The 17,280-nt window shown below is 42.1% G+C and overlaps 1 protein-coding gene across 1 annotated transcript; it reads right to left on the bottom strand.

The window, feature by feature from the left end:
* Window positions 1-2,445: 2,445 nt before the first annotated feature.
* Window positions 2,446-10,713, bottom strand: LOC128739977 (ubiquitin conjugation factor E4 B). Its single transcript, XM_053835486.1, has 4 exons — window positions 10,036-10,713; window positions 5,518-6,380; window positions 4,141-5,457; window positions 2,446-4,087 (listed from the first exon to the last, which is right to left on the bottom strand). The coding sequence occupies exons 1-4, from the start codon at window positions 10,226-10,228 to the stop codon at window positions 2,984-2,986; spliced, it is 3,477 nt and encodes a 1,158-aa protein (XP_053691461.1). The 5' UTR covers window positions 10,229-10,713; the 3' UTR covers window positions 2,446-2,983.
* Between the last annotated feature and the right edge of the window lie 6,567 nt (window positions 10,714-17,280).

The raw sequence follows: 17,280 nt of genomic DNA, 5'->3' as shown, positions 1-17,280 counted from the left end.
CAAGATGGTTAGACCAGGTGGAGCGAGATCTGGCGAAAAATACTCGGTGTTCAAGGAATTGGAGAGCGATAGCCCCCAACCGAGTTGATTGGAGAAACCTTGTTCAACAGGCTTTGTCTTAGGACGGCAAGCCACTTGAATAAGTAAGTTGTACCATTTCAGACCAGTTGGAAAAGCTGTCGACGGCCATAAGATAATATTCGCCTTCGACTGGACCGTCTAAATCGAAATGCACTCGTTACTATGGACCAGATACTTTAGACCATGGAACAAAATCAATGTGAGGAGGAGGTCGAGTCGGAACTCAAGGCATTCGCCTGGCTTAGAATCGCTTGAGGTTCGACTCGAAGAGTTGCGTTTTAAGCTGAGTGTTAACTGAACATGAGGCCACAGGTCTGATGCCGTCATCCAGATAACGATCTTGATCTGATCGATGAGACGATACCGGACATCAGCGGAGCCGAACTGGTTGGTAGCTACGTACTCGATCTCGAAGTCATACAGTAGTATCAAAGTCGAGATAAATTGTTAAAGTCTGTTGGTAATGTAGACGATAATGCCTTTTTTTGACACGAAGAATAGCAGCAGTAGAGCGTGGTCCTGGTGAGTTCTCTTGAAGTGCGCTGAATCACTTCCACTGAACCATCTGGAAAACGATGACAGATCGTTACGCCCAGGTCAATGGATTAATTATCAGCTGCCACAATGATGTCCAACTTTGGATTGTAGGGTGTGAGAAGCAGATCAAACGAGAAAATTCGTTCGAAACTATCGTTTGCATGCTGACCATCTTGATTCCATTCGCATTCTGCTGACTTGAGCAGACTATCGAGGTGATAGCGTTTTCTCGTTTCTTAACGTTTTACTGCCTTCACTTGACCGAAACTAAAAACATTGTACATTGTATTGTCGCGTCGAAGATTGTCCAATCGTCGGCTTCTCTCCGATAACTGTTCTAGAAGGACATCAGCAACAGGGCAACGTGATCCTTCGTCAGATATTTGGAAACTTGAAAGCATCTCTGTACCGACGGCTGATGACCGATTCTTTTGCATCGAAAAGCCCTTTCCATTTCTCGACTGTTTTGAGAGAAACTAAAATCTTTTGGCAACTTGGAATGGATAACTGGTATGGCTCTCATGTTCCACGGCATCCATCTTCCGTAAAAGTAGACGGACTTTGGCTGGGTCATCCAAACGAAATCCGCCCTTCGAAGAGGTCATCGTAGCGCCTTATAATGAAACTCTTTGATATTGCCCACAAAAAAGTCCAAGATTTGTTCGGTGGTAGCAGGTACCTGCACGTTTATTGCTGGCGTTATGGCGTGAAGGAATACCTGGTATCGTTCTTCGCCCTGCTGCAATCGTTCTTCAGACCACTGCTCATTCTGCGGTTGCCGGAGAAGGAACTCATTCAACTGCTGTTGTTACTGTGCCTGTTATGACGTTATCCATGGACTGTTGCTGCTATTGCAACGGGTGCGGAGGAAGTACGAACGGTGGTTGCTTCGCCGCTCCTCCTTCGTTTCCAACATAAAGTCAGGTCACCACTAGTGGGGTCGAAACTTAGACCGAAGCGGAAAGTTGAACTGACCAGCTCAGAAGTCGAGTGCGAATGAATTACAATAATGAGCAGGGCAGGGCTCGTGGAAAATGTATGGGGAAATTTGATCTTGATATTTTTGTTAATTTTCACTATCTAGCTTCACTATATTGTAAAAACAATCCTTTCTTTAAAAATGCACAATTTTTTCGTGACCCTGGCCTAAACATAAATCTTGGCACCCTGCGGTAAGACGTAGTTCTACTGTAATGATTGTCTTACGATACCGATTTCTTTATGTCTCAACTGCTCGTTGCGAGAAAGATCATTTCCGTCTGCCTGGAAGGCAGCTTACATCATCTCTATCCGGAAATCTAACAGTCTTAACTAAGTCTCCTGCTATTGGAGAATTTCCACTTCTCGCTGAGCATGTGTGTTGGTGAGTTCTATATACGTGCTTCACGTGCCTTCCAAGCTCCATCTGATGTACTGCAAGGCAGTGACGCTGGGCCTGTGGCCTTCAATTTGATTTGTATCTGTTGATTTCTTCGGTTAAATCATCCTTTGCTCACGATCTGAAAAATCTTTCGCGTCATAGCATCCTGCATCGACTGCGAGGTTCTACCAATAGACTTGGACGCTATGCTAATCTGGTATAACAGCGTGTCAGCAGTAGAAAAGTACACCATCGATATTCGCTGGAACCTGATACCTTCGACAGGGCGCAGTCTATCTACGATCTTAGTGTTACTTTGGTGCTAAAGTCAGGTTGAACAAATAATACTGTATTCACGAACATCCATCCGCATTTTACGAATCATAAAAACCAGCAGCACATGTACTAACCGTCGGAATACTTGGTCATAATTTTCGGATGCTTGGCAAACGAAATATTCTCTGAAATGTTAATATTTATTTTTATTTAAAGTACTATTATTGGCTTATACTCGACACAGTTTTGTTTATCTTTAAAGAAACAAGATTCTCCGCCTTTCAGCATCAACCGCTGATTTTCTCTTACCGTTAGCAGCAAACCCAAAAATAAAACAAAAACACTACAGTGGTCAAATGGCTTTGTATTTTGATATTATTGCCAGAGCTGAACAGTTGCGAGATTACAGCTCTGCGGACTAAACTTTGCCAAAGGTTATAAGCTTGTTAATCGTCTAGCAGGCGTTTAGTTGTTCGACAGCTAGTTCATTAGTTCATGAATTTATATTTAGTTCGCGACAAGATAAAGCCTCTAGCAAGGATCCATTGGCGAAATCGAGGAAGGGTTTTTGTGTGAAAGTCCTATCTTAAAGCACTATTCATATAAATATGTCTCTATGTATATGGACTCTAACGTTTAAATTCTGTTGTTGAGTTTATTTTTCTTTCCCGCAGTTTTAGGTGTTTTCTGAAATGCGGCTACATTTCCGATGTATGAAAGTATCAAGTCTTATTGTTTTTTATTCGCACGGTAATCTTTGATCCACTGCTCGATGCGTTCCTTGAGCTCGGTGGCCGGTATGAGCATGTCCTCGGTGAGAGGTTGTCGATTAAACGGATCCGTGCTGCTGTTCAGCAGATGCCTGGTTATGATAGACCTGTCCATTACGGTTCCGGAAGGCAATATAACAGGATCGGCCATCAAAGTGTCCATCAACGGATCTTTGAAGTCGTCTGGTGCTTCAGCAAACTCATCTGCATTCTGTTGGTTTTGAACGTATATTTCGGAAGCTTTAAGAATAAGCTTCCTAAATTCATCAACTTCCATTGGCGTGCGGATTCCGATACGTTCTACCCTGTTGGCCGCATCTTCAAACAAATGCCGCTCAAATGATCGCTCGTCTGCAGCCAATGCAGCGGCAAACTCATCACAGTTCAAGTGCAAGTAAATATCGATGAGCTGACCAAGCAAACGTCGAGGCTCCCAGCCGTATTTCATCGGGTTGCGTACATGCAAATCATTGCACTTTGGTCCGCAAAGCTGTTGCAAATTGTAATTCAACATTGAACTTAAGCGGTCAATCAGTTCGGGTCGCAAAAATGGCTCCTTGATGTCTATTGTGAGATAATGGAACATATCCACGGTTTCCCTTGCCAGCGTCAAATAGGATCGGCATTGCCGCTCGTCCTGAACTAGCTGCCGTTGACGACTTTGCTGCGCCTCATGACCCAGCTCGCCCCACGATGTCTCATTCATCATTAGAACCTGCGTTTCGTGGATCCGCTTGAGATACTCCAAGCACTCATCCAGCAAGTACGTGGTATCATTCAGGAAGAAGTTCACAAATTTGACGAATTGCTTACCACTTTTTGATTCATTAACTATGGCCTGTCTATGCGCGACACTGTCCCAGAGACCTTTAAACAAGTGGCTAATGTGGTAGCGGATCGTAAATTTGTCGTAAAACTCGGTGCTCTGACCAGTGGTTTCGATGTCGGTGTAGAACTTCATAAGGGCACTTACCAGGGCTGTCTGGGCTAGTTCGTGGTTGATGATCTGTAGATAGAGACGCTGCGAGGCCGTCTGAATTGTCGGTGACGTAACGAAAAGGACCTGAAATGAGTGGGTTTTGAATGTGAGCTAATTCTTACTGGCACTGAACTCACCTCAATCAACTTGGCAGTGATATACGGATTTTTAATCAAGTGTGGCGCACACACCAGCGTCAGAATCCAGGTGATGATCGAATTGTCCACAAAGTCAACAACCCCAATGCTGTGCTGCATGCAGAACAAAATAAAATCGGCAATGTCTTCGATGTACCACTCGGGCAAGGAGCAGAAGTTTTCACTAGCCACCAGCGTCGAAGGAGGTATTTTATTCACGAACGGTCCCTCGATCGGTCGGTTCTCTATTTGATAGAGCATGTACTCGCACACAGACGAATAGAATTGCATACAAGCCCCAAGTACGTTTGGATCAATGACGGCAATATCGCAGCCCAATTTTGCCTTGGACAATTTGTTAATTTGATTAACGCAGCGATCGCGGATCTGCTTGTTGCGACGGGCCACAAGTGTGTTCTCCCACTGGTTTTTGCTGGCATTCAGCTCGTCAACCATTCTCTGCAACTCTTTTGTAGCACGTAGCAGCTTGTTGTAGCGTTGGATTGCCGGTATAATGCCCAAATGATGGGCATGCAGCGTCAAAAACCAGCAATGGGTGACGAATTTTGGCGTTTCCCATTTTTTCTCCGATCGCAATTTTTCCAACCAGTCGCCGTATTCCTGAGATGAAAGTTTCAATTTCGTTTCATCCTCAATATCAATCAGGGCATCCGGATGATGCGGGTAGAACGGATCTACTCTAGACATGTTGATTTTGATCGACAGTAGCTGTAAAATTGACATGAAATTCAGCATGAAACCGTCTTTGGCCAGAAACCGATCGTCAGCGTTGTACTGGCTTCGTTTATGGTTGGTTTTTAATATCTCCGAAATGTACTTCAGCACCTCCTGGCGGCTGTCCAAATTGGTCAACAGTGAGAGGAAAATTTGATGCAGAACCTTCCGAGTGTTGCCGAGCAGCGATTGGAACGATGCCGCTAGGGCACGGTCACAGACATTCTCCAGAAAGTGATGCGTCGCAAACTTAGGATTTTCATCTAATAGCACCGAAAGCGACATAAAAGGTGCCATAAAGGACACCTTCGATATTTCCCTGGCAGCATACTTATCCAGAGTCAGTCTTGGTAGGAACACAACGTGCTTCACAATCAGCTTGCAGATCGGATTGGTATTTTCCACCTTGATTTCCACCAATTCCTTCAGTCGATTTAGCGCATCGCTGACAATGTTTTCGTTACAGATCGCATTCTGCATATCAACGTACAAATCATCGAGCACGATCGTGAAAATGGTGTCAAAGTCCTCCTCTTTCTTGCGTGATTCGATCATTAAACTGGTTAGAAAATCCGACGGAACCTTTAAAAAACATGGCCTGTGATTATGATGTCAATTTTTACTATTTAAAAATATACAAACCTTATTTTCGTACATAAGCTGTAGCAAAGGCGACTTTTCTAGAATGAGCTTAGCGGGATTATCGATCTGGGCAAAGTTTTGGAAGCGATTTTTAGTTAGCAAAATTGCATACTTCAGTGTTTGTTGGCGAATTACGGCCGCCACTTCCGGCAGTACCTCAGCTAAATACATCTTCTTGCTTTTTTTGATTTTGGTGTAACTGTAGACTTCATTGTTCGCCCGGCAGTAGCAGTTAATGAGGTAATCTAGGGCAGCCACCCGGTTCGAGCTGAAAGCCTTCATGTTCGGTTTCGACGAGCAGATCCCGATCTCGCTGTCGATTTCCATCGCAGTACTGCCCCCGCCGCTGCGCTCCAATACCTCATCGATATCGATCGGTCTTACCTTCTTGGATGGAATGTTGCTCCAGCTATCCGAAAGGCTTTCATCATTAGAATCGATTAGCTTACCCTCATAAAAATCTTTAACTACTTCGGTGATGATCTCAGCGCAAAATTCACGGTAGTTCTTTGCGTTCAACGCTTCAAGGGCACTTTCCAGCACACCGGCATCGATGTTGAAACGTGCTTCCGAATAACGCTTTTGGCTGTTGAGGTTCATAATCCGGAACACAATCTGCTGCAGCTCTTCGCGGCTTGCGGCTTCGTCACGGGATTTTTCTTCTAAACTGGTCATGGCTGTCGGGATAGCGGAAACCGGGTTGGTGATAGAATTAGCTATCGATGTATCCTCTTCCATTTTCATTGGAGATTCTACGCTACCATCAGCACTAGTACTGTTGGAAGCTTTGTTATTAAGACAACCCTTTTCGAGCGATTCTGCGGTGTTATTATTATCGATAACGGCAACATTTGTGCAAGGCTCTGAAAATAAAACAAGAACATTTGAAAAATACGTAGTTTTTGAATGCCAATGGGAATTTTTCTGAACATATCTAGGGTACATGTTGTAGAATAAACTAGATTCGTAACCAAATTTAGAGTTTATAATGAGAATTATGTATTTTTATATGGATTTGCTTAGATTTTAAATGAATTAGTCATTATTTTTAACGTGTAATTTGAAACTTTTGGCAATGTACACAAAATACTATAGTTGGGCCACTACTATTTAACAGTCACTAAAATGTTATGTATTTTTCAAAACATAGACTTGTAGGGTTGCAGAGTCGCCTCGTCATACGTAATCAAAATTCACACTTTATTTCGAATTTTTAAAGAAACTGTAGTTCTTAGCACGAGATTAATGTTCACTTCTTGCTTGTAAATGTTCCTACACCTAGTTAGACAGATGAAATATTTTGGAATTTACATTTTTTACGGACACAAATTTTCTTGTTCAGCGGCAGTTCGTCATACGGAAACTGAACTTCATCATGACTGACAAAGATTTACTTTCGTCTACCATGGACAAACACAATTGTTTACAAAAATCTATGCATGTTTTCGTTATGCCGTGTGCATGATCTATTCAGCTGGCACAAAGCAGCGCAAGTAACTTGAATCAGAGCTCAGATTTCGATGTTTTTACTCCAAGTAATCTGCTGATTTGCTGCTGATGCTCTTTGTTATATTCAAAGCGGATGGTAAAACCAAAAGGACTTTTATTTAAAACTAGCTGACCCGACAAACTTCGTATTGCCACAAATTAACCTGTGTTGTACATAAATCATGAATCTCGGATGATCTTTATCACTTCTCGAGTTTTGCAAGTCCCCCAGTGGGCGGCGCTTCCGACGGCGGGTCACCGGCAACACTCGCGACCGGCTCGTCCTGAATGATCTAGTGTTACTATAGATAGTTTTTGTGGTCTTGTTATTGATTAATGTTTTATGGAAGAGTCTCGAATTTCTCGAGTTGGATTAGTTTTTGAGTTTCGCCAAAATTTCTGTTTTATTTGTATGAGAGTCCATATCCCCCTACCACAGGGGTGAGAGGTCTCTAACTATCATAAAATAAATTCAAGACTCAAAAATCTCCTACATGCTAAATTTGGTTCCATTTGCTTGATTAGTACTCAAATTATAAGGAAATTTGTATTTCATTTGTATGGAAGCCCACCCTCTTAAAAGGGAAAGGGGTCGTAATACACCACAGAAAAAAAATTCTGCCATCTAAAACTCTCACATGCCAAATTTGGTTCCATTTACTTGATTAGTTCTAAAGTTATGAGCAAATTTGTATTTCGTTTGAATGGGAGCCCCCCCCCCTCCTAAAAAGGTAAGAAGTCCTAATTCATCATGGGAAAAATGGTTGCCTCCAAAAACACCCACATGCCAAATGTTGTTCTATTTGCTTGATTAGTTCTCGAGTTATGGGGAAATTTGTATTTCATTTGTATTGGAGCCCCCCCTCCTAATGTGGGAAGAGGTCCTAATTCATCACAGAAAAAATTCTTGCCTCCAAAAACACCTATATGCCAAATTTGGTTCCATTTGCTGGATTAGTTCTCGAGTTATGAGGAAATTTGTATCTCGTTTGTACAGGACCCCCCCTCCTAAAGTGGGGAGGGGTCCCAATTCATCATTGAAAAAAAAAATTGTCTCCAAAAACACACACATGCCAAATTTGGTTCAATTCGCTTGATTAGTTCTCGAGTTATGAGGAAATTTGTATTTCATTTGTACAGGAGCCCCCCCTCTTAGAGTGGGGAGGGGTCCTAATTCACCGTAGAAAATTTTCTTGCCCTCGAAAACCTTCACATGCCAAATTTGGTTGCATTTGCTTGATTAGTTCTCGAGTTATGAGGAAATTTGTATGGAAGTCCCCCCTCTTAAAGGGGAGAGGAGTTATAATTCCTCTTATAAAGAGGGGAGGGGTCTCAATTCACCATAGAATAAATTCTTGTCACCGAAAACACCCACATGCCAAATTTGGTTCTATTTGCTTGATTAGTTCTCGAGTTATGAGGAAATTTGTATTTCATTTGTATAGGAGCCCCCCTCCTAAAGTGGGGAGAGGTTCTTATTCATCATAGAAAACATTCTTGCCTCCAAAAACACCTACATGCCAAATTTGGTTCCATTTGCTGGATTAGCTCTCGAGTTATAAGGAAATTTGTATTTCGTTTGTATAGGAGCCCCCCCTCTTAAAGTGGGGAGGGGTCCCAATTCATCATAGAAAAAAATTTTGTCTTTAAAAACACACACATGCCAAATTTGGTTCCATTTGCTTGATTAGTTCTCGAGTTATGAGGAAATTGGTATTTCATTTGTACAGGAGCCCCCCCTCTTAAAGTGAGGAGGGGTCCTAATTCAACATAGAAAATTTTCTTGCCCTCGAAAACCTTCATATGCCAAATTTGGTTCCATTTGCTTGATTAGTTCTCGAGTTATGAGGAAATTGGTATGGAAACCCCCCCTCTTAAAGGGGAGAGGAGTTATAATTCCCCTTATAAAGAGGGGAGGGGTCTCAAATTACCCTAGAATAAATTCTTGTCACCGAAAACACCCACATGCCAAATTTGGTTCTATTTGCTTAATTAGTTCTCGAATTATGCAGAAATTTGTGTTTCATTTGTATGGGAGCCCCCCCTCTTAGTGGGGGGAGGGGTCTCTAACCATCACTAAAACCTTTCCTGGCCCTAAAAACCTCTACATGCAAATTTTCACGCCGATTGGTTCAGTAGTTTTTGATTCTATAAGGAACACAAAACAGACAGACAGACAGACAGACAGACAGACAGACAGACAGACAGACAGACAGACAGACAGACAGACAGACAGACAGAAATCCTTCTTTATAGGTATAGATAAAAGGTAAAAATAGTGGTTTTCTTACATCTTTTGTCGATTACTAAGGGACAATACATAAATATTGATGCCAAGTATTAGTTTGAATGTAATTCGCCTCAAAGTTAGTTATAATGCTGGTTTTTCACGAAAACGAAAATGCCAACAGTAGGAAGTTTGCAAAACCGAATATAACATTCCAGGTCGCACAACGTTTCCCCCATCAACCAAAAATTTGCTTTAGTAATAATTTCAGTGCACAACTCAATTTAAAATCAATCAATACTGTTGATTGATAGTTTTTAATCAATCGAAAAAAACAGTAAAAAACAAAAGCAAGAAACAGGAACTCCAAGTTTTTCACACAAAAAAAACTATAAAAATCATAAAAGGTGTGTCACGTGTCGACATACTTTTATCAATCAATATGGAAAACAATCCATTACAGCAGTTTTCATCAAACGCGCGAGATGATGAAGTGATAAACACCAACCTATCTGGTACTTGAAGAAAATAAGCTCAATCCAAACGAAAGCAGCAGACCAACTCGGACAGAATGTTGTAGAATTTGTTTAAAATGTGTTTACAAAAATAGCTGCGTTCGACGATGCGTAGAATAAATTTCATTGGTAGAACGCATTTAAAAAGGCAATACGAAACTGAAAGTAGGTTGAAAATTTCAATTTCAACTAAGTAAAATTTCTAGGTCAGCAAAGACAAACCTTCTAAACCCAATTTTGTGGGTGTCCCAACCCATTCGTCAGCTTAGCGACCAAGCAAAGACTCACCTTCCTCCTGCGAGTTGTTTGGCACAACAGCTGCTGGAACCTGCTGGTTGGGGGTCGTCTCCTTCTGCTGCTGCTGGCCTACGCCATCGGGAACGCCAATGCTGCTGGTGGGGGTTGCTGCCAGCGGACGGCTGGCTCCGGTTTCCAGCTTTCGCAAACGCCTAGCCCGGATCTCCTCGGGTGTGAGCTCCATATCGGACTGCTTCCTTTTTGCCTGTTGAACTTCCACTTTTGAGGCCGTTTTTCTTTCTGCAGCAAACAGCAGACGTCGATTACTGCAGTAGCACAAACACAAAGCCTTTTGTTTTTCACACGATCGCTGATGATGAGCTCTCGCCCGTCGCAATTACTTTTCTTTTTTAACTTGCTTCTGCCGTTCACGGACGCTGAGAAGTACGAGTTGAAACGTCACCTCTACGGCAGGAATTTCTTCTGTTCGATTTTTCCGCAGTTGATCGTTGTATTTTTCTACAAGATTTCCGAGGGCGTAGCACGCTCCGCAGATTCGCATTAAAATTTATTGCTTTACTTTGTTGTTTTTCTGTTCGCTAGAATTTATTGTTTGTTACCAAATTGGACTTGACCCTAAGAAGCCAGAATGCTTTTGTAGGTAGACAAGGAAATTATGTCTAGTCACTTTTTTTTTCACCACACATCAGCACATCGCAGTTCACTGTGGTTTAAAAATCGCGATTTTCTTCTTTCAAAAGATTGCCAAGCCATCCGTCACTATTACGTGTCCTGCGGTTGCGAACACCACGAACAAAAATTAGTGCGAACGTTAGCTGAGAGAGTTGGGCTAGTAATAAATTGCGTAACAATTGGGTTGTTTAACGGTATATGGGTTTTAAAGGCATATGATGCAGATTGGCATAAAAAATAAGAAAACATAAACCATTTGGTTTTTTTTATTGAATAAACGCCAAAAAAAAATTTTTTAATGTTTAATATGTCAGGTCAAAATTTAAGACTACATGCCATCGAAAAACCATTCGCGAAATCCACTGCTTGATTGCCTGATAGTTTGTGACAACCTTACATTCAACATCAACTATAGTCCGCTGCGTTTGCGAAAGCTTTTGACATTTCTTGATGTCACAGTGATGAAATATTGTCCCTGCTGAAATCATCTTACGTGTCTTATGCATGTTTTTCAACGTAACTCACGAACGTCATTATATAAACGCAAGTGTCTTTTAATAAAAATTCAAAATATTGTTTTTTATAATATCGAAGCTGTAGACAATTTAAATGCAAAAATAAATTTTGTTATATGTTCCTGGAAGTGTTCTTCGTGCATAATTGTGTCTAAATGAGACATTTCTCATGCACTAAACAACCCAATTACGGAAGTATGAATCTCGGTATGAATTTAACTTGAGAAGCGAAATCGAAAGATATTAAGAAAATCTGTTTCGTAAATTGCCAACAGAGGTGGGCTCCGCTAACCGAAATTTTAGCTTCGCTAGCAGCTAATGGCTAATCCGCTAATTCAAAACGTTAGCTTCGATAACCGCTAACCATTAAAGCAAGGGGTTTGCAACAGCAATAATTACTACGCACCTTTGAAAAAAGTTACTTTTGATTACTTTACTGATTACCTCTGACCTTGCCTCTGACTTGGCAGCACTTCAAACTCAATTTGAAAATTAAATTTACATTTTTCTCTCAATGAAGACAATTTTAACTCAAGAATTTCAACTTCATCGTGTTTCGCAGATTTTTTTACATAAGAATCACTCATAGCCCCGATCCCGAGATATAGCATTTTAAATCAAGCAATATCCCATTGTTTATGTAAAATTTGAAACAAAATAACTTTTTTTTGAGCAGTGATTCTCTTCGCAATGTAAAACTGCTTTGCCATATCGTAAAAGCATTTATACAATACCGTGGACCCCCGTTCGTTTGAACATTTTTAATCTGAACACTTTTTAATTTGAACCCCGTTGGTTTGCACGACGTGCAAATTAAAAATGGTTCAAATGTCATTCTCAACATGACATCATTTGTTTATGCAGACAATGCACATAAACACGATTCGTTTGTACTGACCTAGCGTGTTTAATCGGTTTCACAATTCGTTTTCCTAACGATTAAGAGAGAAATCCGATCGGAAAATGCAATATTCGCACTTGCAACTGCCAACTAAAACAAACCACCAAAACAATAACAAAGAGCAGGGCGGCCAGTTCACACAGGTTTCAGCATATTTCGAGTTACCAGTTGCTCAAATTAAAAAGTAACCCCGTTAGTTTGCATGAGGAATCGTTCAAACGAACGGGGGTCCACTGTATATGGCAAAGTTTTTCTTAACAGTGTTGCCAGTTTTTCAGTTTTTCGTTTGGTTTATAATAGTAGATGAGGAAATGTTACTTCAAAAAGGTGTAAAATACACGTTAGTTGTTTGATCATCCATTAACAGCCATTAACAGCGTAGCGGAGAACGTCCTAGGCAGTGTGGCACCGAATCGACGTAACGAATGGTTTGACGAGGAATGCCAGCAGATATTGAATGAGAAGAACGCAGCGCGGGTACAAATGCTGCGTAGAGCCACCCGTCAGAATGTGGAGCGATACAAACAGAAGCGGAGGCAGCAAACCCGACTCTTCAAGGAAAAGAAGCGCCACCAAGAGGAGAAGGAGTGCGAAGAACTCGAACAGCTGTACCGCTTTCACGACACACGGAAGTTCTATCAGAAACTCAACGGATCTCGCAAAGGCTTCGTGCCGCGGGCCGAAATGTGCAGAGATAAAGATGGAGGTATCTTGACTGATGACCGTGCGGTGATCGAAAGGTGGAAGCAGCACTACGATGAACACCTGAATGGCGTGCAGGCGGAAGACCATGATAGCGGAGGAAGTGACCACATTGGTGCAGCAAGCGACGAAGATGTGCCACCCCCATCGATAAGGGAAGTTAAAGAAGCCATCCAGCGGCTGAAGAACAACAAAGCAGCGGGAAAGGATGGCATTGGAGCGGAACTTATTAAAATGGGCCCGGACAAGTTGGCCGGCTGTCTGCATCAATTGATTGTCAAGATTTGGGATACGGAACGACTACCGGAGGAGTGGAAAGACGGGGTTATCTGCCCTATCTACAAGAAAGGTGATAAGCTGGATTGTGAGAACTACCGAGCCATCACTATCCTGAATGCCGCCTACAAAGTGCTGTCCCAAGTCCTCTTTCATCGACTATCGCCAATAGCCAATAGATTTGTGGGAAGTTACCAGGCCGGCTTCATGGAGGGTCGGTCTACAACAGACCAAATCTTCACCCTGCGGCAGATCCTCCAGAAGTGCCGCGAATTCCGAGTCCCCACGCACCACCTGTTCATCGATTTCAAAGCCGCATATGATAGCGTAAACCGACAAGAGCTATGGAAAATTTTGGACGAAAACGGCTTTCCGGGTAAGCTTACCAGACTTATCATGGCTACGATGGATGGGATCCAGTGCTGTGTGAGAATCTCGGGTGGATTGTCGGACCCATTCGAATCTCGCAGGGGACTTCGACAAGGAGATGGTCTTTCCTGCCTGCTATTCAACATTGCGCTTGAAGGTGTTATAAGGCGAGCGGCGATCGAAATGCGGGGCACGATTTTCAACAAATCCAGTCAATTTATCTGCTTTGCTGACGACGTGGATGCTGTCGGCAGAACATTTGAGGCGGTGGAAGATCAGTACACCAGACTGAAACGCGAAGCAGAGAAGATTGGATTGCAGATAAATACGTCTAAAACGAAGTATATGCTGGCGGGCGGGACCGAGCGCGACAGGGCTCGCTTGGGCAGCACCGTGGTAATCGACGGGGATGAGTTCGAGGTAGTCGACGAGTTCGTATACCTTGGCTCGCTGGCAACAGAGGACAACAATACCAGCCGTGAGATTAAAAGACGTATTATCAGCGGAAGTCGGGCCTACTACGGACTCCACAAACACTTGCGGTCGAACAATCTGAGCCCCCGTACAAAGTGCACACTGTACAAAACGCTAATTAGACCGGTTGTCCTCTACGGGCACGAAACGTGGACATTGCTAGAAGAGGACCTACGAGCACTCGGAGTTTTCGAACGGCGGGTGCTAAGAACCATCTTTGGCGGAGTGCAAGAGAACGGTGTATGGAGGCGAAGAATGAACCACGAGCTCGCGCGTCTCTACGGCGAACCAAGTATTCAGAAAGTGGTTAAAGCTGGACGGATACGTTGGGCAGGACATGTTGCTAGAATGCCGGACAACTATCCTGCAAAAATGGTTTTCGCATCAAATCCGGTAGGAACAAGACGAAGAGGGGCACAGCGAGCGAGGTGGCAAGACCAGGTGGAGCGAGATCTGGCGAGCACTGGGTGCCCGCGGAACTGGAGATCAGTTGCCATGGACCGAAACAGATGGAGAAATTATACTGCGCAGGCCTTGTCATAAGACGTTAGGCCAATTAATTAATTTAAAATAATTGTTTGATCATAGCCTTGTAAACTGCTTTTCATCTCACTAATAGACATGTAAGAGCTCACCACGGAGTAAATCACTTCCTGCATAAATATTCAATATGTGATAAATATTGATAAATATATTGTGCTTTGCAGCTGTACCTGGATTAATCCAGATTATTTTCTCTAATGCCAATGTATAGGACAAAACAAAACAGCAACATTGCAGTTGTCACTCTTTCTCTTTCTCACTCACAGCATTCGCATTGTTGCACTTTTTGTGCCAGTCGCACTTTTAGACTGCGGTGTCCAGTGAGGTGCAAAATGCGGGATATTTACTATTTTAAATGTGTCCACCTCATCATAACAACTCTTGCCATATACTGTTATCGGACTTGACAGCTCATGATCGATATGAAAAAGGTGGAAACTTTTGTAAAATATTCATCAATACCGGTAAATATATTTAGCACCCGGGTAAAAGTATGTAAATATGCATAAGTATATTTAATATATTTAATAAATTTGAAGTGATTCGCCCCGTTGCTCTTACCTTCCTTGTTTATTGCGTTTATTATTGCTAGGAGACCCTTAATCACAGAGAACAGACTACCAGGTAATCGACAAAAAGTGTGTAAAAGGTTTTTATGTAATCTACGAGTAATCCTTCAATAGAGCACCCCTCGAGCAGTAAGTGGCAAACTAAATCTTGATGTCGCTGCCATCACTGCTATGTAACTCCAGCACAAAGAAATATTGATAAAGGTACATGGATATTTTTTGTTGCGTTTGGCAAACTATTTCTGGAGGGCGCCACCGACAGATTTTACACACGAAAAATCGATTACGTCCTTCGAGCCTGTTAATCTGTTCTCTGTGCCTTAATTAATGTAACTAATCATGCAGGTGTAGTAGATAAGCGAGGTATTAATAAAAGTTGGCATCCGCAAAATATGTATGCCCGCTATATACTTCGAGTCACAGGTCTCAAGCGTACATACGCACACAGGCAGACGGCAGCCTTTCCAGATAGGAAAGAGTGGAAACCGATCAAATATGATATGCGAGAATAAATTGCGTGAGTCGTAGCTTTCGCGTTAGCGGTATTGAGCGAACTCTTGTCCACTTATAGAGCTGCGCGTGTGTGAGTGTGACTGAGGACTTGCGCAAGTTGGTTTTGCCTCGAGCGCTCTTTGGCGGGAGCCGATCCCGACTTCACACATACAATATCGATGGAAGCCAGTAACGTATTGCCATCAATAAAGATGGCTTGTCCGATTACTGAATATTCTCTAACGATGTTATTGGCGGGAGAGAAATTGTATGAGCGGAAGAGAATCGGTCGGTATCGTTGGTTCTTCGGAGCGTTCGGGGAACGGGTGATTAAGAGAAGCAATTCGGCTTTGAGTTAGAAGAGCAGCTAAAGGTTGCTAACATTTAAAAAGGGAGACGATTCTCATTCTGTTGGCTAAGTTTGCATTGAATGCACGTATTTCTCGTGGGTGAAATTATATTTCGAAAATGGCTACGAAACGGGTTGATAAGCACGACATTGGCGCAGGACAAGCTCCCGACCGGTAAGTTGGTCTACGGTCACAGGTGTTTTAATTGAAGTGAATGATAGCGGTTAGTGAATTATTAGTTGCGGGGGGAAATATATAAAATTGTGCTTGTAGAAGAAAATAGTGCGGAAAAAAACTGATTGAAAAACCAAAATGGCGAATGATAGCGGATAGTGAATTATTAGTTGCGGAGGGAAAATATGTAAAATTATGCCTGTACGAGAAAATAGTGCGCAAAAAAAAAACCGATTGAAAACCCAAAATGGCGAATGATAGCGGATAGTGAATTAGTTGTGGGGGAAAATATGTAAAATTATGCCTGTACGAGAAAATGGTGCGCAAAAAAACCGATTGAAAAACCAAAATGGCGAATGATAGCGGATAGTGAATTATTAGTTGTGGGGGAAAATATGTAAAATTATGCCTGTACGAGAAAATGGTGCGCAAAAAAAAAGCCGATTGAACGAGCGAACTGCCTGGATTTATTTGTTACCGAACGAGCGGAATTGTCAAATACAAGCGGGGGGTAGAGTGCAAAAAAAAAAAGAAAATGGCTACGGAAGCGAAGAGCAAGCGATGATTTATAGCGGAACGTATGGTTGAGCGGCCATTAGATGTTTTAAATAAAGTAGTTGATAGTGATGTGTTAGTGTCGGGGAGGGAAATTCATATAAAATTATACTTATAAAAGAAAATGGTGCACAAAAAAAAAAAACGGATTGAAACACAAAAATGGCGAATGGTAGCGGATAGTGAATTATTAGTTGCGGGGGAAATTATATACCATTATGCCTGTACAAGAAAATGATGTGCAAAAAAAACCGATTGAATGAGCGAATCGCTTGAATTTATTTGTTGCCGAATGAGCGGAATCGTCATGTACATGCAGGGGGGTAGAGTGCAAAAAAATGGCTTCAGAAGCGAAGCGAAGAGCAAGCGATGATTTATGGTGGAACGTATGGTTGAGCGGTCATTAGATGTTTTAAATAAAGTGGATGATAGTGATGTGTTAGTATCGGGGGGAAATTTATATAAAATTATGTTTATAGGTGAAAGGCAGTTTCAGATTTAAGCGGTAAACGAAGTCAACGACGATTTAGTGAAACACACACGTTTTATTTATGAATGTATTGGTTTGGAACAGGACGTTTGCTTGCAGGTAAAATTGATGCGGTTTATATATCGCGCAAGAAGGAACTATAAAAAAAATAGTTTCGCATATTTCATTGACCCTTTTCGCGTTGATATAATTT

Source organism: Sabethes cyaneus, chromosome 3 (assembly GCF_943734655.1).
Source record: "Sabethes cyaneus chromosome 3, idSabCyanKW18_F2, whole genome shotgun sequence".
In the NCBI taxonomy this organism is placed as follows: Eukaryota; Metazoa; Arthropoda; class Insecta; order Diptera; family Culicidae; genus Sabethes; species Sabethes cyaneus.
Note: the sequence above shows the minus strand (reverse complement) of the source record. Positions and strands in the feature narration are given on the sequence as shown.